The sequence below is a fragment of the Miscanthus floridulus genome, chromosome 19 (genome assembly GCF_019320115.1).
Source record: "Miscanthus floridulus cultivar M001 chromosome 19, ASM1932011v1, whole genome shotgun sequence".
Lineage (NCBI taxonomy): Eukaryota > Viridiplantae > Streptophyta > Magnoliopsida > Poales > Poaceae > Miscanthus > Miscanthus floridulus.
Genome location: NC_089598.1, coordinates 30,807,255 through 30,831,916, shown reverse-complemented (window position 1 = coordinate 30,831,916; position 24,662 = coordinate 30,807,255). Strand labels below are relative to the sequence as shown.

The following is a 24,662-nucleotide window of genomic DNA, read 5'->3' as shown; positions in this document are numbered from 1 at the left end:
CTCTAGCCTTAGGGTTGTCCTTTGACTTTTCAGTTTCCATGATTGTTCCCCAGAGTGCCTCGGCGACATTCTTTTCTGTGTGCATGACATCAATGTAATGTGGCATAAGAAGGTCATCAAAATAGGGGAGCCTCGTTAAGCCCGACTTATGAGTCCACATGTGTTCCTCACTGTATCCCACGAAGCCATCACCTTCTTGATTCTCCACGAGAGCATCTATCTAAGCATGAACCTCGGCACCAGTCATCATCTGTGGTGCAGGTTTTGTCACTACGACACCTTTCATAAAGTTCTTGGTGTCTTGCCTGAATGGATGCTCGGGAGGGAGGAATTGACGATGTTTGTCGAACGACGAATACTTGCCACCCTTCTTGAGCCAGATGAACCTCAGATGATCCTTGCATAATGGACATGGGAACTTCCCGTGGACACACCAATCGGAGAATATCCCATACGCTAGGAAGTCATGCATGGAGTACTGGTACCAAACGTACATTTTGAAGGGTGTCTTTGTAGCTCTATCGTATGTCCATACCCCATCCTCCCAAGCACTGACCAATTCATCAATCAGAGGCTCCATGAAGACACCCATCTTCTTCCCCGGGTGTCCAGGAATTATCAATGACAAGAATACGTTCTGACGTTCAAAGGCGACGCCGGGGGGGAGATTGAGGGGGATGACGAACATGGGCCAACATGTGTAGGGGGTAGCCATCAAACCATAAGGATTGAACCCATCTGTTGCCAGCACAACATGTACGTTACGAGGCTCTAATGCTTTCTCATGATGAATGCCAACAAAGTGGTTCCATGCTTCACTATCGGATGGATGTACCATCTTGTCAGGATTGTATCGTGTGCCCTGTTTGTGCCACGTCATCTGCTTAGCGGATTCCTCGCTCATGTATAGCCATTGGATCCTCGGCACGAACGGGAGGTACCGTAAGATTTTCATCGGGACGGTAAGCTACTTCTTGTGGCCATCCCCAGAGTCTACCTCCAGGTACCTAGAGGATTTGCACTTCGGACAGTACTTTTCATGCTCATGTTCTTTCCTAAAGAGGACACACCCATTCGGACAAGCATGTATCTGCTCGTAAGGCATCTTGAGTCCATCAAGGAGTTTCTAGCACTCGTACAGGCTCTTTAGCAGAACGTGGCCCTCCGGAAGCATGCTAGCAATCAAGTCCAACATACCATCGAAGTGTTGTCGACCCATGTTGATCTCGGCCTTGAACCCCATCATGCGTCCAATGGCATTGAGTTGACAAACCGTTGTCCGATCATGAAGGGGTTTCTGTGCCGAAGACATCATGTCATAGAACACCTTTGCGGATGCCTCTGTCTCCTCCGCACGTCCATCAGGGATCTGTGCTTGTTGATAGTCATCTAACATGTGTGCAACCCTGCCATCATCATCAACATGCTCGAGGCGTGGTCTCACCACTTCCTCTCTCATCCGATGGGCTTCACCGTGGTGGATCCACCGGGTATAGTCTGGCATAAAGCCATGCTTCTGAAGATGATGTATACCCATGTTGTCCTTCTTTTGCCATTTTCTGTTTGCACACATGCTGCAGGGACACTTCATTAGATGCGCTCTATTCGCACCCCTGCCAAATGCACGGTCCAAGAAAGCCTCGGTCTTCTGCCCCCATTCAGTGCTGAAATCACTCTGACTTCTGTATCCCGTGTACATCCACTCACGGTCATCCATCCTCTAAAATAGATATCAACGAGTAACGTAACCATCAACTGCATCTATGTGGTGTTCCTACTATCTAATAGGTGAGGATATGTCCTAATCCCACCCGCGGATGCATAGACGAGGTTAGTTTCCATGGTCTACTCTGAGCCGAGGCAGAATTTCGGCAGCAACTCCCCGCTGTTCTCCAGATACACGTCCTGGCAGGGAGAGTGTGTATCCGGAGAACAACACGGAGGTGATGCCAAAACTCTGTCTTAGATTGGAGCAGACCATGGAAACTAACCTCATCTACGCATCCACGGGCTATCCAGAAAACGTGGACAATCCGAAACAGATACGGTTATACATATGCAAAGATCTGCATACTTCCAACCGTATCTCTTTCGGACGGGAGACGCCTAACTGGGTTACACCGATCTACGACAACGATAAGGAAGAGAGGTTATTTATACCTAGGGTGGCGGTGGAGTCAGGCTAGTGGGGCAGTGGCGAGTTGGTGCAGTGGCAAAGCGAGGCTGTGCAGGCAGGACCACAACACTAACGAAGACGATCGGGGTCGCCAAGGTACTATGGGTCCCCTCCGACAGGTCGTGCTCTGCAAAACAAGAAACACAACACTATAAGTTGAAAATTTCGGCAGAACCTCCCCTGTACAGGGAGGTTTCCAAAACCTGCAAAAAATAACGGCACGAAGGCCGACATTCACAAGGGCATGAAGGCCGACATTCACGACATTCACAATAGCATGAAGGCCGACATTCACGGCACGAAGGCCGACATTCACAAGGGCACGAAGGCCGACATTCACGACATTCACAACGGCACGAAGGCCGACTTTCACAAAGGGACGGTGCATATACCTTGGGCGGTGGCGGGACGTGCATGCGCAGAAGAAGACGCCGAGAACTCCTCCTCCTTCTCCTTCTCTTCCCCTTCCTCCTTCTTCCTCCTCTCCTTCTTCCCCTTCTTCTCTTCTTTTCCTCTTCTTCTCCTTCTCTTCCCCTTCCTCCTTCTCCTCTTCTCCTTCCTCCTACTTCACCTCTGCCTCCTCCCCTCCAAGAACCGACGGCGGAGGGGGGGGGGCTGGGTGCGGCCCCCACGGGGAGGGGAGGTGAAGGCGGCCCTCCCTCTCCTTCTCTGGCGGCAGTGGGCCGCCGGCGTTTAGCGGCGCTGGAGGGGGCGCGGAGGGGAGGGGAGGGGAGGAGAGGCGGGCGCGCGGGTGGGGCGGGCAGGCCGGAGCGGCGGGGTCGGTGGCCGCCTGCGCGGCGTGGGCCCGCAGCAGCGGGCGGCGGGGCTGGGCGGGCGTGGGCGGCGGTCCTGGGGGCACAGGGCGGGGACGCGGCGCGGGGATGGGGACGCGGGGGTCGCCGGCGGTGGCGGGTCTCGCCAGCGGGGGCGGGGCTCGCCGGCGGGGGGCGGGCGGGGGGCGGCGACGGCGGGCCACAGAGACGGGTGCGGGGGCGCGCGCGTGTGTGGCCGATGCGGCTTCGGGGTGGGCCGACCGAAGGAAATTCCCTTTCCTTTGCCGAGTGCCCGCGAACTAGCACTCGGCAAAGGGTTTTTAATTTTTTTTCAAATATCTTTGTCGAGTGCCATAGATATGGCGCTCGGCAAAGAGTTTTCTTTTTTAAAAAAAAAGAAACAACCGTACTTAAAAGAAAAAAACTTACCTCTTTGCCGAGTGCTGCAGATCTAGCACTCGGCAAAGCTCAGATTAAAAAAATCCAAAATCATCCGTGTTTTTTTTAAAACTTTCACCTTTGCCGAGTGCCCCCCGTTAGGCACTCGGCAAAGAGTCTTTGCCGAGTGCCAGAGTTGGGCACTCGGCAAAGCATAATTTTTTTTGTCTCCAAACTTTTTCTTCAGCCCTTACACATTAAGTTGAAGTACATCCTCAAATTTGGCACATTTCTCGATCTTTTTGCTATATATCCTTAAATTATTTCATTTAATTGCATTTTTCCGGGAAATGTAAGTTTGAACTGCAGGTGCATCGAATCATGGAATTCGACGAGTGGAAAAATGATATTCGCGTTACTTATTGTATTTTGAGGCCGTTTCCAGGAGCACGCCCGAAGTTTCAAACATCTCACGCACGAAACATGGCGTCAAAATTGCGGGTGAAGTGTTTTTTAATTATATAAAATGGAAACGAAGTTCAAAAATCATGAAACTTGGTGAAGGGTCTTTACATCACATGTGGAGGCTATGGTAAAAATTTGAGAATATTTCGCGCACGTTGTCACGTAGGATGGTTAGAAACCTAGACATCTCATGTTGATAGGTTTCTAACCATCCTACGTGACAACGTGCGCGAAATATTCTCAAATTTTTACCATAGCCTCCACATGTGATGTAAAGACCCTTCACCAAGTTTCATGATTTTCGAACTTCGTTTCCATTTTATATAATTCAAAAACACTTCACCCGCAATTTTGTCGTCATGTTTCGTGCGTGAGATGTTTGAAACTTCGGGCGTGCTCCTGGAAACGGCCTCAAAATACAATAAGTAACGCGAATATCATTTTTCCACTCGTCGAATTCCATGATTCGATGCACCTGCAGTTCAAACTTACATTTCCCAGAAAAATGCAATTAAATGAAATAAATTAAGGATATATAGCAAAAAGATCGAGAAATGTGCCAAATTTGAGGATGTACTTCAACTTAATGTGTAAGGGTTGAAGAAAAAGTTTGGAGGCAAAAAACAAAAAAAATTATGCTTTGCCGAGTGCCCAACTCTAGCACTCGGCAAAGCCTCTTTGCCGAGTGCCTAACGGGGGGCACTCGGCAAAGGTGACGGCAAGTACCCCCGTCAGCTCTTTGCCGAGGGCCATCCTTTGCCGAGTGCCCGACACTCGGCAAAGAGGCTCTTTGTCGAGCGCCAGTCTTCGCCGAGTGCCGGGCACTCGACAAAGGGAGCTTTGCCGAGTGCCGGTCTTCGCCGAGTTCCTGGCACTCGGCAAAGAGCTCTTTGCCGAGTGCCCGACATTTAGCACTCGGCAAAGCGGGCGACACTCGGCAAAGCCAGGCTCTCCCGTAGTGTCGTCGGATCCGAGCCCCAGCAGCCGGATCCGACGCATGCCGCCATCGCGAGGCCCACCCGCCGCGGATCCGCCGCCGTGGAGCTCCCCTTGGCCCTCCTCGCCGGATCCCATGCCAGCCGTGGTCGCGAGGACCACCCGCCGCGGATCTGTCGGCCTGGAGCTCGCCTTGGCCCTCCACGCCGGTGGGGGAAGAAGGGACGAGAGGGGCGCCCGGCGGGGAAGAAGAAGGGGGAGGAGAGGGACGCCCGTCGGCTGGGGAAGAAGGGAGGGGAGGGCCAGGGCGCCGGTGGGGGAAGAAGGGAGGGGAGGGCCAGGGCGCCGGTGGGGGGAGAAGGGAGGGGAGGGGCGCCCGCGGAGGAATCAAGAAGGGGGAGGGGGAGGGGCGGGGGAATTAATTAGGATTTTTGTCATTTGCCGAGTGTCTTAGATCTGGGCACTCGGTAAATTTTTTTTTAATTTTTTTTTCTTCTCCTTCTTTCCTAGAAAAAAGATTTTATTTCTTTGCCGAGTGCAAAAAATAAAATACTCAGCAAACCCCCTCTTTGCCGAGTGTTTTTTTTATACTCGGCAAACCCCCTCTTTACCGAGTGTTTTTTCCCGAGTGTTTTTAGCTCAGCACTTGACAAAGAACTTGTTCGCCGAGCGCCCAAGGAAATATACTCGGCAAACATAAAGGCAAATTTGACGTTTCCGGCAGTGATCGGAGGGTTGCGAGTTTCATATATATAGGACGTCATCGTGTGCTGTGCCATTTGGTGATGGTTTGGACGTGTACGTGCACAGTCAGCGACGGAGCTTGCATGAATGTGTAGGGGGTCAATTCAAAGGTACACTGCTACAGTATTTACCAATAGTAGTACTGACAATTGGAATTCTGTGGAAAATCTTTGTTTTTTCAAGTTCTATCTATATATACTGCAATGAACGATTGAAATTCTGTCAAAGAAGAATGAACAATGTACGGATTTACATACTTGTAAGCTATGATCTACTAATCAGCAACATCAAGCATGATACGAGAGATACAGGAATTAATTACATACATACAGTGACATGCAAACCTGTAGAGTGCAGCCAGAGAAGGGGGGCCGGGACCCAATTTGGCCCCCACATAGCTCCGTCCATGTGCACAGTAGTTTTGAGTTGGGCAAGGACGATTTCAGTTAGGAGAGTAGTGGTACTAGGTCTTGTTTAGATTGAGGTTAGGAATCAGTATTTGACATTGTAGCATTTTCGTTTGTATTTAACAATTATTGCCCAATCATGGCCTAACTAGCCTCAAAAATTCGTCTTGTAATTTACAATCAAACTGTGTAATTAGTTATTTTTTTATCTATATTTAATACTCCATGCATGTGTCTAAAGATTTGATGTGATGAAGAGAAAGTGAAAAAACTTGCGGTCTAAATAAGGCCCTAGTGGCTAAATTTTGTTAGGTGGCAGTTGAGGTTCTTGTTGAGAGTAATGGTTGTGTCATGCTCATAGACATTACTACAGAGTGACCGATCAGACGGCCGGCCACGCACGTGGATCCGCGTGCATTTATATACGCGGACGGAGCTCTTGATCGACGAGAGTCGAGAGACCCTGCTGTTGCCTTCTGCACACCGTACCAAGAGAGAGACAGAAAGAGAGATGGGCAGGAGAGCGTGCTGCTCGAAGGAGGGGATGAAGAGAGGGGCGTGGACGGCCAAGGATAACGATATCTTGGCCGCCTACGTCAAGGCCCATGGCGAAGGCAAATGGAGGGAGGTGCCCCAGAAAGCCGGTAAAGCAAGCTTGAACTATATAACAGAATTTTCATTTTTGTTGGAATCATATAGTATATACCAAGACAAGATCGGCTGATGGAGGGAAGTGCGTGTAGGTTTGCGTCGGTGCGGCAAGAGCTGCCGGCTGCGGTGGCTGAACTACCTCCAGCCCAACATCAAGCGCGGCAACATCTCCTACGACGAGGAGGATCTCATCATCCGCCTCCACAAGCTCCTCGGCAACAGGTCGGCCGGCCGTGCGAGTGGTTTCCCGCATTTTGTTTCTCTCTCTGATGAGCTCAGAACGGAAGCTCCTGATGCATGGTTTCGCTCCTTTCTTTACGTGTTGGCACGCAGGTGGTCGCTGATTGCAGGCAGGCTGCCGGGTCGAACAGACAATGAAATCAAGAACTACTGGAACAGCACGCTGGGCCGGAGGGCCGGCACCGGCGCCGTCGGCAGCAGCAGGGTCGTCGTCGCGCCCGACACCGGCTCGCACGCCACCCCGGCGGCAGCCGGAACGACGGCGGCGGCGGTGTGGGCGCCCAAGGCTGTGCGGTGCACGGGCGGACTCTTCTTCCACCGGGACACGCCGCACGCGGGCGAGACGACGCCGACGCCAATGGCCGGTCGTGGAGGGGGAGGAGCAGAAGCAGGATCGTCGGACGACTGCAGCTCGGCGGCGTCGGTATCGCCCCTCGTGGGAAGCCTGCAGGACGACCCGTGCTTCTCCGGCGACGGCGTCGGCGGCGACTGGATGGACGACGTGAGGGCCCTGGCGTCGTTTCTTGAGTCCGACGAGGAGTGGCACCGCTGTCAGACGGCCGAGCAGCTTGCGTAGACAACAAAGTACACGTATGAAGTACAAGTACTACCTACCATATACTACGTGCTGCCGCCTGCCGGTGCGCGCGCGCGCGCGAGCCGCGATGCCCCTGTCGTATAATTTATTTGTATTTTTTTTGTGTAGCTAAAGAATAATGTTATTATTTATATCTATACCCGATAATAAAGATACAAAATTTCAACTTATTTTTAGTCCACCCATTTCTATTTTGCCCGTCTTCCTAACCACTAGACAATTGAGAGTTTCTTCCATACGAACTTATATATATAACTCATGCTCATATACGAGTTAGAATAGCTCTTTTATAGATATAGTTAGGAATCCTAATCCAAATTATCAATAGTTCAAAATCTTATATTGGATATTTTAGCTACTAAATGAACTCAAATGGAAAAACTTTTAACTACAAAGTTTTAAATCTTGTCAAGTAATACAACTTTGGCATAAAATGTATCACCATCCGAGATTGCTTGAAAACTTCAAAAAGTTGAATATCAAAACATGTGAATTTAAAACAAATATTTGGGACTCTATATGACTCACAAACTTGTCAACAATAAACATGTAGATCAGGCCGGTCACTACAACTTTGGTATTAACTATGTGAACATTCGATATCATTTAGAAATTCTAAATTTTAAATTTCAAAATATGTAAACTTAGAACATATATTTGGGACACTAAACGATTTCAAATAGAAAAATCTTTTCAACTACAAAGCTATAGATTGTATCAAGAACTTTAACTTTTGTATAAATCATGTCAACATCCGAGATTGTTTAATACTTTTAAATTTTAATTTCAAAATATATGAACTTACAACAATGTTTTTGGGCCCTAAACAGTTTCAATTCAAAACTTTTCAACTACAAAGTTGTAGCGTCGAGAACTACAATTTTGATACAAGGAATGTCTTCATCCAAGTTCATATGAAAAAATATGAATTATTTTTTATGCAACTATTTATAAATCGATTTTAGAAGACAGACGCTTTGGAAAAACGCCTCCAAAAATCATTGATTAACGTAGACGGTTGTCTTAAGATGCATGCCTTTGAAAATCGATTTATGGAGACAGACGTCATAAGACGACCGTCTTCGTTAATCGATGATTTTGGAAGACGGTCATGTTAGCACATCCGCCTCCTTAAATGATTTTCAGAGGCAGGTGTTTTCCTAGAGCGCCCCTAAGCATTTACGAAGACCGGTCGCTAGGTGTGCTCGTCCGAAAATGATTTGACCCTTTCTCTTAAAATCATTTTTCTAGTAGTTACTGTCTAGCCAGGTATAATTTTTAGGAATCTAATATCTAGCCAGGCATGATACTTAATCTGAGAAAGAAGTGTGTTTGTTTTCCTGCTGTGTAGATTTAGCCTGCATGAGCGGATGCAAAAATACATTTTTACCCAGGCCTAGTGAACACGCTCGAAATAAGTTTTTCTGGTCATGATGCACTTCATCCTATGCTGACCCACATGCATGTCATCCTCTGGCGAGTTTAGTATCCACCCATACATGCAATCAAACGTCTTTACATGGAACTAAGGATGGCAACGGGGAATTCCCCGTCGGGGAATAAGCCACCATCCCCGTCCCCGCGGGGGGGAATTTTCCCCATCCCCGTCCCCGCGAACAACCACGGGGAGCCTTCTTCCACCATCCCCGATCCCCGGCGGGGATTTTGTCCCCGCGGGGATCCCCGTCCCCGCATACAGCAACACACACATGCATAAATCTTGCAACGTTCACATATTCACACTTGCATAAATCTAGCAGCAAAGGTTCATAGATTCATAAAAGATCACATATTCATAAATTATGGGATACTCATTAGTCTAATCAATCTAGCAACATAGTTCTAGCAACACACAGACGCATCTTGAATCAATATGAAATGAGATCGTTTCGTTTTACAACTCACAACCTTCTTCGCGGGGCGGGTCGACGGGGATCGGGGTCGGGGATCAGCGAACCATCCCCGTCCCCGCCATCCCCTACGGGGACCACTTTTCTACCAAATCCATCCCCGTGGGGATAAATTTTCCTCCATCCCCATCCCCTAATGGAAGAATTCCCCGCGGGGAATCGGGGATCGGGTCCCCGTTGCCATCTTTACATGGAACTACTACCGGCCTCTTCGTTTCGTCGTAAACGATCATGGATTATTTACTGCTGGCTGGTTTGGTGTGAGAGAAAAATACTATTCCAGCTTATAATCCATGATCGTATACGAGCAAGCGAACAACTGTACATCTACCCATGTAGTCAACTAAATAGTATTACTAGTGATGCATTCACTCAGCCTGTAACCACTCATGCAGGATATACGATGTAGATTTGGAGAAGCAATTAAGAGCATTTCTAAGAGTCTTTTTAAAACTCACTCTCTAAATCATTATTCGAAAAGTCATTTGAATAAAAATAGTTTTGTATATCTTTTCACGCTTTCAATAACTTTTCTATATCTTGCCTACACTCTAGAGAGTTAGCTCTTCATTTTTGGCTAGTTAGAAGTCCGAAATAGGGAATGACTATTTGGATAACCAATTAAAAATGTTGTTGAAAGGTATTTTCCATCAAATTTCTATTCTTAACGATTAGAACACCATTAAACATCTGATTTCAGTTGGTTAGCTTTGGCTGGACTGTGAGAAGCCAAATTCCGAAGGACGAAGCCACCTCCATCCCGTGCGGCCAGCCGACTTGCCCCGGGCCTTTGTGTTTCGTACTACTTCGCACTCGGCAGAAACCTCTCTTGGGGGCGAACGCGCCTGCCGCCTCCGGCCGCCCCCTCCAGCCGCGTCAAATCCGCACCACCCTCCTCGGCTGCGCCGGCGATCTCCCGCCGCAAGGACGAAGCCCGGTGTCCCCTTCTCGCGGATCCCCTGCCCGCCGCCATGACGGAGGTACTCTCCCTTCCCCACTTCCTTGGAAATTTGAGGCCGCGGTCGTGAGATCCGGTTCGAGCGGAATCGCGGTGTCGTTTGGGCTCGTTAGCGATCTTCTCGCCACAGGGAAGAACGTTTTTTGCGTGGCCTGGGTGGTAGTACCCTGTACCTCGCGCGGCCTTGCCTTCTTTCTCGTGGGAGTCTAGGGATTAGGGTTAGGTAGCTGGGAGTGCTTGTGCTTGTACTTGTGGATGCTTGGCAGTATCCAGTGTCTGGGTAGAGTACAAGGTGTGGCTTTGCGAGGCAGAAGAGCAGAGATTTCGGCCCTCTGACGGGGTTCTGTGGTGGTCACGCATCTGGGCTCTGGTGGTTATGGTGGAATTATCGATTAGATTTCAGTTGTTGCCGTGAATGCTACCTACTTCTGAATTACTTGTTCATTTTTTTTTAAAAAAAAGGAAAAAGGAATGTAGATGCAAGGCCAGAAGAGTGCAAATGTGTTGTGCCCACACTAAGTAGTCTCATTCCGAGTAAATGATAATATGCTTATCTCTCGCAAAAGAATAATAGGGTGCTTATGCCATTCCAAATGTTGTTTTCAGTCATTTGCTGTCTGTTATGTTGTTAAACTATGTTGTAGGAGAAATCCATTTGTGCAAGTTCGCTTGGGGAATAATAAGTTCTCCTTTGCCTCCCTTGTTTCAGTATTGGGTGAGCCAAGGAAACAAATGGTGCGACTTCTGTAAGATTTATATAGCAAACAATTCCTTCAGCATCAGGACACATGAACTTGGTAAGCGCCACAAGGACAATGTCACCAAAAGACTGTCGACAATGCAAAAGGAGAGTGAGGCAAAGGAAAAGGAACAGCAGCAAGCTGCCCGAGCCCTACAGCAGATAGAAGCAGTAAGTTCTCATATTCGCATTTTTTCCTATTATTACCATGGTGTTATTCAATATCTATTGGTGGTATGCATATAGTTGTCTCACATAAACTTGAATGCTTTATATACAGATGCTATTGTATTGATGTCTTTTTTGGCTTCATATTGATGTCTTGTGCCTGTTTGTTGTGCTTTAGCAATTGGTTCATGAGCTATGGAAGCATGCCTGATTCTTGTTCAACTTGTTTCCTGCTGCAGAAAGCTAAAAAGAGCTATCAAAAAGATTTAGAGAATAACCAGAGAAATGTTGACGGAGACACTTCTGCAGCACCTGGAGATGGTTGTGTATGGCTTTACTGTTTTATATATCAACAATTCAGTGCATTCTCTAATCTCTAGTACCCTATCATGTTGCATGGTTTGTACTTTGCTGTGTCTGTGCTCATCCTTGACCTGTAATTCTGTATTCAGAATGCACCCACATCGAGGATCATCTCCCTTATTCTCTTAACTTGAGTTCTCATTAGCTTGCTATATTACTCTTATGTTCCAGTTTTTTTCCCACCACTGTCACTAGCTCTTAACTAATATATTTTCAGGGGCGGAGGAACGGCAGGTGCCCCCTGGCCGTATACCTCAAGCAATGATCAAAAGCAGTTAGGAAGGCCAAACTTAAACGCTTCAGCACCTATTCAATTAAAATGCATGCACCAAGCACCCCTCTTCTAGTATTCCTGGCTCTGCCCCTGTATATTTTGGACTTCTTCCTATCGAGTTCACACACCCAGACTTGCATTGGTGAACCAAAAAATCCTGATAATTAGCTGACCTGTATCAGTTTTTAAGGCCTGGCTTATTTGATCTATAATAACTTACAGAATTGAATCACCCATTCAAATCCTGACATTACTTTCTGCTGGCCTGTAACTACGTACTTGATTCGCTGCTTTCTGTTCTTGTTCCAAGCTAAATCTTCTTATACTAGAAAAGAAGACATAAAATTCTTCTGTCAGCCCCATTAGTTTGTTGTTGGGCAATGTTTATAACAATATTTGAAATAAGTGAAAGATTTTATCTTTCTTTAAAAGTTTCTTCACTTAAAATAAATTGTTCAGATCTGACCTGGCTTGTTTATCAATTCTGGTTATCTGCCAATCTTGATATGTTGGCTCGAAGCTAGGTTAGTGGGTATTAATGACTATGTGCAAGTAATTTCTTGAGTTTTAGATTATTCTCCTGAATCCTATGAATTATGAAGCATTCTTTGCATAAACCTGATCATATGTTAACTAGAGCAAATCATTTTATCTGAATGTTCTCTGTTTGGTGACATTTCTTCAAATCTTGTTTCTGCAGGATGGGTATTTGACTCGGCATCAGGATATTATCATGACAAATCAACTGGACTTTACTACGATTCAAACTCTGGCTTCTATTATTCTGATAGTTTAGGTAATTTCGTTTGTAATGTTCTGCCTTGTATCTGTCCAATCTGGGTTTTCTCTTTTCATATATATATTGATGTTTATGTTTGTAAATGAGCAGGCAAGTGGGTTACTCAAGAAGAGGCGTACAAGTCTGTGCAAACTTCCAAAACAGACGTTGGTCAATCCTCAACTTCACAAACAAAAGCTCCTGCTGCAGAAACGGCTGTTCCCGCTATTAAAGGAGGTCCAGCTCCAGGTCGGGTAGTCACAAAACCATTGAACCCAATGAGACCTATTAAGGGCACTCCTGCTCCATCTGTTGTTGCTGTTAACAAGAGGAAGAGGGAGGATGGCAAGCCCAAGGTGATCTCCAAGGAGGAGGAAGCGGCCCTCAAAGCACGGGAAGCAGCGAGGAAGAGAGTGGAGGATAGAGAGAAGCCTCTGATGGGATTATACAAAACGTACTAACATCTTGTCCTTGCCAAACTACTCTTCCTCCATATGGGCTTGCCAATTACAGTCTGATGTTGTAAAAGAAAAAAAAAATACTAACCGAATGCATCTTTCTCAGAAAGAATGCCGGTAATGGTGTGGCACTGGATTTCAGACCCTCTTCTGCATCAGCAATGCGTGTCCACACCGTATAATACCTCATCAGTGGTTCTGGAGTGGATCAAGTTCCTTTTGAATCATGTAAAAGGATATGTTCATTGTTTCTTTTACGCAGATGGAGTGTCATATATACTGTGAAATGAGGACATGGTGACCGTCCTCAAGATGTTCAATAGTGTATATGCTTCTGTGCTCGACAACTGAGACAGTACCACTGTTCGCCTAAACGGTCGTTTAGCCCGTTTAAACACCGTGTAAATGCTACATGGTTGTGCGCCGTTTCCGTTTAATCACTCGTTTACCCCGTTTAATTGGCCGTTTAGCCTGTTTAATGGGATGTTTTGCCCGAATAATGGCTAAACGGTAGGTGACCGACTGTTTACCGTTTAGCGTTTAGGAAAACACTGGATAGTACTGGCCGAGGAGTTGGCTCTGTGACTGAACGAAAGCGCTTCCAGAAATTTATTAAGAAACGATAATGATTCTAACAGGACGTCCGTCTCCAACTCGCGTCGGGACGCGGCCCCCGATATGTGGTCCCCCACTCTTTATCCCATCCCGTGGCTCCTATGCGTCCACTCGCTGTCGCTCCGCCCGCCAGCTCTCCGGGTCTGCTAGCGCCCCTGGGACGGACGTCGTGCCCGCGCCCAGCTCGCTGCCACCTCGTCCGCCCGCGCTCCCTTCCTCCCTCACCCCTCCGTGACCTCCATTGTGACCCCACGCTCCCAGCGACCCGGCTCCCGTGAAAGTGCATCAAGCTCTTTAGTAAGTTTTGGATGATTGAATGACAACGTGATTAAAGGTCTAACCCGTTTGCTAAGTGTTGGACAAGAAATGGGTTATCTCATAGGTAATTGATGAAAGCTAAAATGATATGTTGTTATATAAACAATCTAGTTCAAATACAAGATAATAATGTAAATATAATTCATGCAAGGCTTGTTCATTGTGGAATTTTCGATGATTCATATGAAAGCAAGCTCGTTGACAAATAATTAATGAGACATGAGGGATTGCATATGGAATGGTCTCACATTCTAAAGCTTGATACATGAATTATACAAATGATCTTAATGAATGATTCAACACCAAGTGTGACTTGATGGCTTTGAGATGGTGAAGATAGCAAGGAAAGGCTTCGAGGTATTAAGCAAGGGTGAAGGGCAAGCGACGGCTTGGCGACCGAGAAACCTAGCTAGGGTGAAGAAGGAAGTACTTGCATTTAGTTGAGATACCAATCAAACTATGATGGTTACATTGAAATGGAGAATCAAACACATTGGATGAATTGTGGTAGTGACTTGATACATTTGGAGTTAACTCACATTTGTTGAATGGAATCAAGTCACATGCCCAAGATGGCTATGCTCAAGAAGAAAATCAAAATTGACATGGTGACATCCTCACATTGTTGATGATCAAGAAGCTATGGCATGTGGTTCAAAGGAAATCAACTCAAGCGACTCAACTTCGTTTTTCATTTGATCTTGAGTTAATAGGTATGACGTACTATTAAGAGAGATGCATCATGTTGATTGATGATTATTTATAAGTGCTCAAGCCAACCCATGTGAGGTTTGAGTGAAAGAGTGACACAAGAGCTAACTTGTTGTGATACCAGACGTGTCCGGTATTAGGTCAGCTGTGGTGACTCGGTATTCTCGGTTTGGTTCGTTGGGAGTTCCGACAAACGTCGGGAGTTCCGACGCCCCACTGTGCCACTGACTTAGTGACCGTTGGTGCTGTCCGGTATTCCCCAACGGCTAGTTAACAGCTAGTTTTTTAAAGGGGCTACAAATACCCCTTAGCCTCCACATTTGGAGGCTGCTGATTCTGCAGATTTCTAGACACATTTTTGAGCCTTGAGAACACTCTCTAACCCTCTCTCAGTGAGTGATTGATTCAAACTTGCAAAATCCATCTTGTGGGTTGAGTGAGATTCAAAATTGAGAGCAAGCCACCCTTGAGTACTTGTGCATATTTATCGATCTCGTGATTTGTATTTATTACTCTTGGACTCTTCGGTCCTAGATGGCTAGGCGTCGCCAAAGAGCACCCAAGAGCTTGTGGTGTGCCTCGAAAGTTTGTACCAGTTTGATTCCACCGCCGCAAGGGAAGGAATCAACTAGTGGAAGGAGAAAAAGGAGTTGGAAATGACTCCAGCTAGAGTGGCCTTCGTGGTCCTCTAGAGCTGACCTTCATTGGGTCACTCGCAGCCCCCTCAACGGAGAGTAGGACTCGACAGAGTCCGAACTTTGGTAAAACAAATATCGTGTCTCGATCTCTCTTTACATTTGATATTTGTGATCTTTGTGTGTTGCTTGAGCTTGTCAACAGGTTACTACTAAGTGCCAACAACTTGGTGCGAAAGGAGAAAACAAAAAGAGAAAGTTGGGAGCTGGTCTGCACTACCCGTGTATATCGGACGCGTCCGGTATTGGGGGCCAGCAGCCAATTTATTTATTACTTGATTTAATCACTTGTGTTGTAGGTTTTTGGCTCATAGCTTTTCTTAGTATAGTTCATAATCTATGTGGTTGTCTCGTGAGGGGTTTATTTCTTTGATTTGAAATTTCTGAGTCATCAAAAATTACTATTCTAAGCGTTTTCGTATTTTGAAGGGTTGAATTTTTAGAAACACCTATTCACCCCCCCCCCTCTAGGCGACATCTTTGGTCCTTTCAATTGGTATCAGAGCGAGGACTCACTAAAAGCTTCACCGCCGTGAGAAAAGGATGTCGATGCCTAACGAGTCGGAGCCCGTGCTTCTCCAAAATGATGGTTCAAACTTTCTATCTTGGTCAATTCATGTACTCGATGTCTTTAGAGCTATTAGTCCTCTTGTTGAGCGTATTATGGATGCAAGCATCCCTCTTCCTATAGTTGACTGCAGCAGCTACAAAAATATTCCAAAAGAGGAAGAGAGATGTGTGTCACTCAATGCTCAAGAAATTAATGTCATGTTGAGTACATTGGGTGCAGAGGTTCTAGATGAGGCAATCTTCAATGGACAAACACCTCCGGAGAGTGCTCATCTCATTTGGACTAGACTTGTTGATTTGTATGAAAAGTCCAAATGTGATGAGGCATATGAGTATGAGTCAATTAAAGACATATCCATTGAATCTTCACATAGTGAAGAAGTCTCACAAGACCTGAAGTACACCGAGCTGGGGCAACAGGTGCAAGATGAAGATGCCATGTTGTCTGCCAACACCTACAGGATGTGTCTGGTATCACTACCGGACGTGTCCAGTATTGTGTCCAGTATTGCTGAGGCAGCAACACAGCAAGCTGGCTGTGATGATGATGCTCAAGCCCGGTGATGGCCAAGTGATGAGACAAGTTCATTATCTCAAGATACTCATCACTTGTGTCTCATGGCCAAGAAAAGCAAGAAGAAGGCTAACAAGAAAGATCAAGAAAAGGAGATAGCACAAGTGGATGATCAAGATGAAAGTGATGTTGAAGTTGAAGACAACTACAACCTAGATTATCTCAACCGCAAAGATAAGTTCATCATCATGAAGATAGTTGAAAAGAATGATGAGCTTGAAGAAGAGAATGAGAAACAAGAACAATCACTTCAAAAGCAAAAAAAAGTTTCTTATCTCCAAATTGGAAGAACTAAAGGCATTGAATGAAAGGTATGAAAAATTGTGAATTGAGCATGCTTTGGTTACTAACTCCTCTTCTAATGTGTCACAACTAGAAAAGGACAACATTGAGCTCAAGGCAAGACTAGATGAACTATCAAGCAAATACAATGCTCTCCAAGCCAACCATGTTCATCTTAAGTGCTCACATAAAAAGTTGGTGGAATCACATTTCATGCTTGAGGTAGCTCATGAGGTTGTGATCACATCGGTAAAATCGTCTCAACCTCTCACTCACACACTCACTTGTACACCATCTCAATTAAATATTTCTTGTACTAATGAGTATGTTTCTCAAGCAAGCCAATCTTCGATTGAGCAAAATCTCTTAGAAAATAATGAGCTCAAAGAAGAAGTGGAAAGGCTAAGAAAGGATGTGATTCGGTTGAAGGGTAAGGAGGAAGCACAACCTTCTCAAGATAACCATCATAACATGGTGAAGAAGCTTGAGAAGGGTTCAAACCTTGCTCTCTCCAAAACCCAACAAAAGAATCACAACTCAAGCAATGTTAAAGCAACCAAGAGCAAAAAACATGGAAAAAGATTATGCTATGGTTGTGGATTGTGTGGACATGAGTGGGCTATGTGTCCACATAAGAGTGGGGCCAACAAGGTTGAAGCCACCGATCAAAAGGCTTCTACCAAGGTGGCCAAGAGAATGAAGAGTGATGAACCAAGTGCTTGTCTCATGTGCAAGAAATTGAGCCATCCTACGAAGAATTGTCCCTTGTACAAAGAGGCAAGAAAGAAGGCCCAAGTTACAACAAGAAGATGCTATGGATGCAATGAGACGGGGCACATGGTTGATGGGTGTCCCAACAAGCAAAGAGCGAATCAAGGATGTATATGCTATGCTTGTAGAAGAAAGGGGCATCTAACCGATGCTTGCCCAAATGGTAAAACTCCTAAGCCAAACACATTTGGTTATGATAATATGCTTAGGAAGGTCATAAATGGAGTTAGCACTAGCAAGATGATGTGTTCACCACACACTATGGTACCTAAGCACTTGTTGACTAACTCAAAAGGACCCAACAAGAGTTGGGTACCAAAGTATGCTTAGGATGTTGATGTAGGTACTTAGTGGTGAGATGAAGTCTTCGTGGTGCTTGAGCAATCTAATTGAAAATATTCCCTCAAGCTATCAACCAACTCCTATTATACTCTCTCATATGGTTGACCCAAAGATGAATGAATGAACATGATTTATACTTCATCCTCACCATTGGTAACAAGTACCTAAACCTTATAGGATAGCCACTTTTGCTTGCAACTCGCTCAATACTTCACAAATAAGCATATTTGTGAAATATTGAAGGTGGCAAATCATATTCTAGTTGATTTTTTTATTGTTTGCCATATGGTGCTTTTAATGGCTCTCTAGTAGAGCAATATATGTGTTGAGATGCATGCACACAAGAAGTACTAGAGCCTAACGAAGAATCACAAACCAAAAGCTCATCGGTTCTATCCTGAGTATACCGGACCGGTATACCTGCCGGACGTGTTCTGTATTCCAGGGAGCAGAACATCAATTCTGGTTGTTACTGAGTTATGATCGTTGCGATTTCATATATTTTTAGATTACTCAGAAGCTTTGTGATTCATTATGCCCAAATGGTTTGTGAGTATTTCTCAACACAATTCAAGTATGGCAAATTATGTGACTTGGAGCAAAATAGAAAGTTAACTCCCTTGTTTCTAATAGAATAAAGTGCTTATTTTAAAGTTATTCAAATCATTTATAGCACTTATTTAGGGGGGGCTAAGGTTCTATTTTGTGTCATTGTGGATTAAAAAATTCATCTAGTACCCTTTGTAGTCCTTCGGATGAAAATTGATTTCTTGCATGGCATGATCATTTGACAAATGAAATAAGCATAATGATTATCATGCTATACATCATCTTAGTGGAAGTCTTGTGGGCTCAAGGCAAATGTATGTGTTCATATTTATGCATTGTAAGTGCATCTAAGGCCCTTCATATGCTAGAGTGTGCTTTTGTGTGACATAGGATAGATGGTTCTCAAAATTCCAAACTAGCATGTGTAGGTGGCGTGTATTTAAAAAACTATTTGACTCTTGGTCTTTGTTACCTTGCCTTGACATGTGGTGATTATAGCTCTCCTTAATTGTTTGATTGGCTAATCACACATGGCATGGCTTTCTTAAGTCCACAATCTACTATATCTCACTAAATCACTCTCATGCATCCAAAATCTTAAAGTGCCAATTAGTTGGAAAAGAGAGAATCTATTTATGTCATTTGGATGAGAAAAGAGGTATCACCTAATTTGGATCAAGGAAAGATATTATTTTGGATTAAGAAATGATCATGGAGGGATTAGGAATCAAGAGAATATAATTTAGAGTATTTGGATAGTACCCGCAAATACCGGACGTGTCTAGTATCTACAGGGTAGTTAAGTTAGCATATCCCTTCGGCCTAGGTCTGATGCCCATTCTTCTCTCCCAATCGCAACTGCCCTGCGTCGCCGCTCGCCCCTACTCTCGCGCCCGCGCCGCTCTTACCGCGCCTTCGGTCTGTCAGCACTGTTGGTCGGTCGGCCCTCGCCCCGCATTGCCTCTGTGCCACGCACTGCTCCCTCCTCCTTGCAGCACTCCCTCGCTTGCCTCTACAGCAGCAGCACGCCTTCTCCCAGGTGATAGTAACCGTGCAAGGAATAAGGGGGAGAGGAAAGGAAGGAGAAGATAAGAGAGGTGGATTGGATTGTGTTCTACATCAATAATGAAGGCCTGTTCGATTGGATTTGGAATCGATTTCAACTTCTTCATCTCTAGGAATTCAAATCCCGAACCGCATCCGATCTCCTCATATAGTGCTTCAATTTGAAATTCCCTTGGTGAAGATGCTGCATTAGTGGTCTAGATGTGATGCCCAAAATTTGGATTAGATTGGTTGAAGATTGATTCTAAGGCCCACTGTTAGGGTTGTTGAGCGCACACATACAGACCGGACGCGTTCGGTATGGGCCAGCAGTGCAGGATTTCCTACAGTTTTGAGTTGATCTTCATTCAAATATTGTCTCTATGTTTATAATTGTTTGTCTAAATTAATCTTGTAAACCTTGACCGTGGATGGGATAGGTGATTGTGAGATTATGGATAAATAATTGTATATGTAGATGATGATATAAGAAATATCGATTGGGCATGTATCTGAGATTCTTTGCAAATCATTTTGGATACAGGGCAACAAGGTATGGCAGGACACAAGGATGGCAAGATCGAGCCTCAATCCAAGGCCAAGCATGACCATAGTGCTTTTGAGAAGCACAAAAAGGCAAGGCAGGACTTGCATCCTAGCTTCGGTCAGCAGGAGAGCAGGAGGAGACCCGCTAGAGCTGCTAGGGGTGCTCCACAGTATAGAGAGAGTGGCGATGGTGATAGTAGCCCCTCTTCTAATGATGACATTGAAGATTATAGAGTTGAGCATAGAAAGAGGAAGAGCACTGACAGAGGATCAGATGATGATGACAGTCTAGATGATGAGGAGGAGATTGAGGAGGAGGAGGCACCTCCAGTTCACCACCCACCTCAGGGAGGTCAGCCAGCACAGAGCATTCACTTTGGTATGCTTGAGGTACATCACACTTAGGTACCCCACTATGTTGCTAGAGTGAACTATAAGGCACAGGGTATGACTGAGAGAGCCAGAGAGTAGAGGAGGATTGACCCTATGAAAGGTCCTTGTGTGGTTTTGGTAATTGAGTGACAACTTAGGTGGACTAATTGTGTTTATGTGAGATACACAGGTGATTAGTCTACAGGTACATGTGTGTGAGCAACATATGCCATGAAGGTGAAAATGGCTTGGAGATGTTGCAAAGCTCACACATGTGATGATGAAGGAGCTTAAATGCACATGAGACATGACATTGAGTCATGTGATCAAGGTGGAGAAGATCAAGACAAGACTTGGCTTGATGGACCGGTTGCAAGCGTGAAGGGCAAGTCAAAGGCTTTGGAGTGATGGACCGCGTGGCGGTGAAGCTTGAGCAAGACTTGGCACCGCTGGACGATGGCAACGGTGAAGAGCAAGTAAAGTCAAGATCAATGAACCAATATGATCACATGATGATATGAAGTGGATCATATCATTGTTGATCGTGTTGGTGCATGTGTTGCATCGACATTGGAGGAGATGGAATGGAATGCGCAAGGCAAAGGTATAACCTAGGGCATTTCATTTCATCGCTCATAGGTGTGTAGAGAAGTTTATGACCGGGTTTAGGATAGATGGACGTACTATCAAGAGGAGCAAACTCATTTGCATATCAGTCATCTAAGTGCCACTCGAGTGATCTAACTTTGCATCATCGCTAGGATTGAGTGGCGTGGCAAGTTGAGTGGCTAACCCTTTGGGAAATGATTGTGAAAAGCTAACACACATACACATGGTGGTGTACACTTGGTGGTGTTGGCACATTTACAAAGGAGATGAAGTTGGAGTTGAAGTTGGAGTTGATGTGGATCAACTTGGCGAAGAAAAGGAGTGAGTCGCACTGGTCAGAGAGTGACCGGACGCGTCCGGTATGGTGACCGGACACGTCTGGTATTAACCAGGGAACTCAGCGACCGGACGCGTCCGGTCGCCACACCGGACGTGTCCGGTGTGAATTTGCATGGTCAGCATTCTATGAATGGTCGATTGGACGCTGGCAGCGTCTGGTCAGGGGTGACCAGACACGTCCGGTCAGACCTGGGTGCTTACTGGACTCGACCAGACACAGCGCCTCAGCGTCCGGTCATGTCTACTTCTGCGTCCGGTGTGAGCGTCCGGTCGGACATGTCAGAGAGCCGTTGTGGCAACGGCTAGTTTGAATGGGACACGTGGCGGTCAGACGCTATCGGACACGTCCAGTATTGCGACCGAACGCGTCTGGTATGCACGTCCGGTGCGTCCGGTGCTGCGTCCGATGCAGCGTCCGGTCAGCCCAAAAAACGCCCAGTGAAGGGATAACAGCTAGTTTAGCCCTTGGGGCTATAAATAGAAGTGGCCCTCGGCTATGGCTGGTGTTGAGCACCTTGGGGGACTTTTGTGTCCATGCTTGAGAGTGCTTGGGAGCCCTCCATCTCACACATACTTGATAGTGATCATCCGATTGTGTGAATGAGCGATTCTAGTGCGGTTGCATCGTGAGGTTGCATCGAGTGACACTAGGTGATTGAGTTGCAAGCCGATGGTGCTTGTTACTCTTGGAGGTTGCCACCTCCAAGATGGCTTGGTGGTGGTCTCCATGGAAGCCCGCAAGAAGCTTGTGCGGCGCTCCGGAGAAGTGCTTTGTGAGGGGCATTGTGCTCGCCCCGCAGGAGCCGCGAAGAGCAACTTTAGTAAAGCATGTCATTGAGCTACCCTCACTTCCAGGGTAGGTTCTTGTGGCGCCCAACGTGCGGGCTTGGCAGGTGATGCCAATTAGCCACCGAACCACCAAGTGAGCGGTCGACACAACGGGGACTAGCGTGTTGGCAAGCACGTGAACCTCGGGAGAAAAATCATCGTGTCAACCTTGTTCTTCCCGTTGGTTTGCATTCCCGTTACACAAGCTTGCAATTACTTTTATATACATTGAGCTTGTGTTGTTGCTTTAATAATTAGTTAGCTTGTGTAGCTTGCTAATTATCTTCTTGCTTGTGTAGCATAGAAGTAGCTCCCTTGCGTGGCTAATTTGGTTTGTGTAACCTTGTTAGTCACTTTGCTTAGTTTGTGTAGCTAAGTATTTGCGCTCTCTAATTCGGTATTGGTTGCCTTGTTATTGAGCATTGCTAGTGAGCTTAGTTGGCTTTGTGCTTTTGCTTACTAGCATGTGTAGGAGCTCTCTTGTTGCTTAAAGTACTAGTGGCATAGGTTTGTGTGACCTTGCTTCTAGAATTGGTTAGGAGAGCTCTAGCTAGCCCAGCACCTTTGTTGCTTGATTAGTATCTTTGCAATGTGCTTGTGAACATAGATAGAGGGGTGTAGTCTTGGCTAGACCGATAGTTTTAATTCTGCACTTGTTTCGGTTAGCCAACGTGATTAAGTTTCAAAAAGGACTATTCACCCCCCCTCTAGTCACCATCTCGACCCTTCAAGTGGTATCAGAGCCCGGTCTCTCATTTGTGGTCTTCACCGACCCGAGAGGATGGCGAACTTTGGGCTAGAAGTTGTTTGTGACACACACATTTTTGATGGCACACACTATGCACGATGGAAACGTCATATGCTTGATCATTTCCGTGAATTGGGTCCCAAGGCATTGTGTATCATTGTTGTTGGTTTTTCTCGTGATGCCTTGGATAAGGATAACCTCACCCAAGCGCAAGAGGATTGCTTACAACTTGATCATCGTGCTCTTTATTATCTAACGTGTGCTATACATGATGATATTTTTAGATGTGTGTGGGACTTGGAGAGTGCTCATGATATGTGGCTAGCACTCCAAGCCTTTTACGGTGACTCCTCCACATGGGATGATGGTAAATTCAAGAAGGAGGATGAACCAAAGAAGGAGGTGCATGAGTGTGTTGAGCATAACCACAATTTGGTGATTGTGGAAGATTGCTCCACCTCATGGTCAAGTGATGATGATGATGATGATCGATCAACTACAAGTTCACTTGACAAGGTTGATGATGATGCCACAAGTGTTGCAAGTGATGATGCTACCCATTGCACACTTGATGGTGATGATGGTTCATGCTCAAGCCATGATGAAGATGCTACTACATGCTCTCCAACCACACCACATTGTCTCATGTCACAAGGTGACACCAAGGTATTAAATGATAATGTGGTTGATCATGTTGATTCATATGATGAGCTTGTTAGTAGACTCGCTAGCATGACCATGTCTTTAGAAAATGAGAAAGCTAAAACATTGAAATTAGAAAATGAAAACTCATTTCTAAAGAACGCTTGTGAAGAACATAAAGACTTACTTGATGCTTATAAATCTTCACTTGATGAGCTTAAATTGAATTATGAGACACTACTTGCATCTCATGATGAATTATTAGAACAACATGCTTCTCTCATTAAAGTGTTTACAAAGAAACTTAAAAATAATGAGAGCTCATCACATGGATCAAATGATAAATTGCAAAATGTCGCTAACCCTTGTGATGTAGGCAAGAAGCATGTATCCACCTCTTGTGATGATTTATTAGATATGTCATGCTCTTCACATATAGATGCTTGTTCTACTTCTATGTCTTGTGAGACTAACCTTTTGAAGGAGAACAATGAGCTGAAAAATGAAGTGAAGAAATTGAGCAACAAGTTAGAGAGGTGCTACAACTCTCAAGTCACCTTTGAGCATATGTTGAAGACTTAAAGAAACTTTAGTGACAAGAGTGGAGTCGGCTTCAAGACTAGCAAAGTCAATCATCAAGAAAGCCGCAATGACACAAGTGGCATTGGCTTCAACAAGAGCAAGATCAAGGGCAAAAGATGGGGCAAGAGAAGATATGAAAGAGAGATGAAGAAGCAAGAACAAGAGAAGCTCTCTCATTTCATATGCTTCAAGTGCCATGAAGTGGGACATCTTGCAAATGGTTGCCCCAATGAAGAAAAGCTCAAGTTGAAGAAAGAAGAAGAGAGGCTAAGGCATGTCAAGTGCTTCAAGTGCCGCACTTGGGGTCATCTTACCTCAATGTGCCCAACCAAGCAATTGGTGAAGCTACAAGTGAAGCCTCAACCAAAGCCACAAGTTGAGCAAGAGAAGACACCCCAAGTTCAAATCAAGATCAACCATGAAGATGGTGGTAATTTGATGATAAAGAAGAAGAAAACAAGAAGGGGTGGAAAGGCAAGGCATACAATGCAAACTCAAGATGCCAAGAT

General features: G+C 45.6%; 2 protein-coding genes across 2 annotated transcripts; both read left to right on the top strand.

Moving 5' to 3' along the window:
* The first annotated feature begins 6,341 nt into the window (after positions 1-6,341).
* Positions 6,342-7,538, top strand: LOC136529206 (anthocyanin regulatory C1 protein-like). The gene is made up of 3 exons (XM_066522298.1): positions 6,342-6,523; positions 6,623-6,752; positions 6,864-7,538. Exons 1-3 carry the CDS (start codon positions 6,391-6,393, stop codon positions 7,345-7,347), a joined length of 747 nt encoding a protein of 248 aa, XP_066378395.1. The 5' UTR covers positions 6,342-6,390; the 3' UTR covers positions 7,348-7,538.
* A 2,466-nt stretch (positions 7,539-10,004) lies between these two features.
* On the top strand, positions 10,005-13,343 carry LOC136527670 (zinc finger protein ZOP1-like). The gene is made up of 5 exons (XM_066520459.1): positions 10,005-10,258; positions 10,946-11,146; positions 11,383-11,464; positions 12,481-12,576; positions 12,670-13,343. The coding sequence occupies exons 1-5, from the start codon at positions 10,250-10,252 to the stop codon at positions 13,017-13,019; spliced, it is 738 nt and encodes a 245-aa protein (XP_066376556.1). The 5' UTR covers positions 10,005-10,249; the 3' UTR covers positions 13,020-13,343.
* Positions 13,344-24,662: the final 11,319 nt, after the last annotated feature.

What these genes read in the sequence shown, in the direction of transcription:
- LOC136529206 (XM_066522298.1), top strand. Translation starts at nt 6,391, where the DNA reads ATGGGCAGGAGAGCGTGCTGCTCGAAGGAGGGGATGAAGAGAGGGGCG. An exon ending in GGAGGTGCCCCAGAAAGCCG is followed by an intron (nt 6,524 to 6,622) that starts GTAAAGCAAGCT and finishes AAGTGCGTGTAG; the next exon opens with GTTTGCGTCGGTGCGGCAAG. An exon ending in CACAAGCTCCTCGGCAACAG is followed by an intron (nt 6,753 to 6,863) that starts GTCGGCCGGCCG and finishes GTTGGCACGCAG; the next exon opens with GTGGTCGCTGATTGCAGGCA.
- LOC136527670 (XM_066520459.1), top strand. An exon ending in CCCTACAGCAGATAGAAGCA is followed by an intron (nt 11,147 to 11,382) that starts GTAAGTTCTCAT and finishes TTCCTGCTGCAG; the next exon opens with AAAGCTAAAAAGAGCTATCA. An exon ending in CTATTATTCTGATAGTTTAG is followed by an intron (nt 12,577 to 12,669) that starts GTAATTTCGTTT and finishes GTAAATGAGCAG; the next exon opens with GCAAGTGGGTTACTCAAGAA.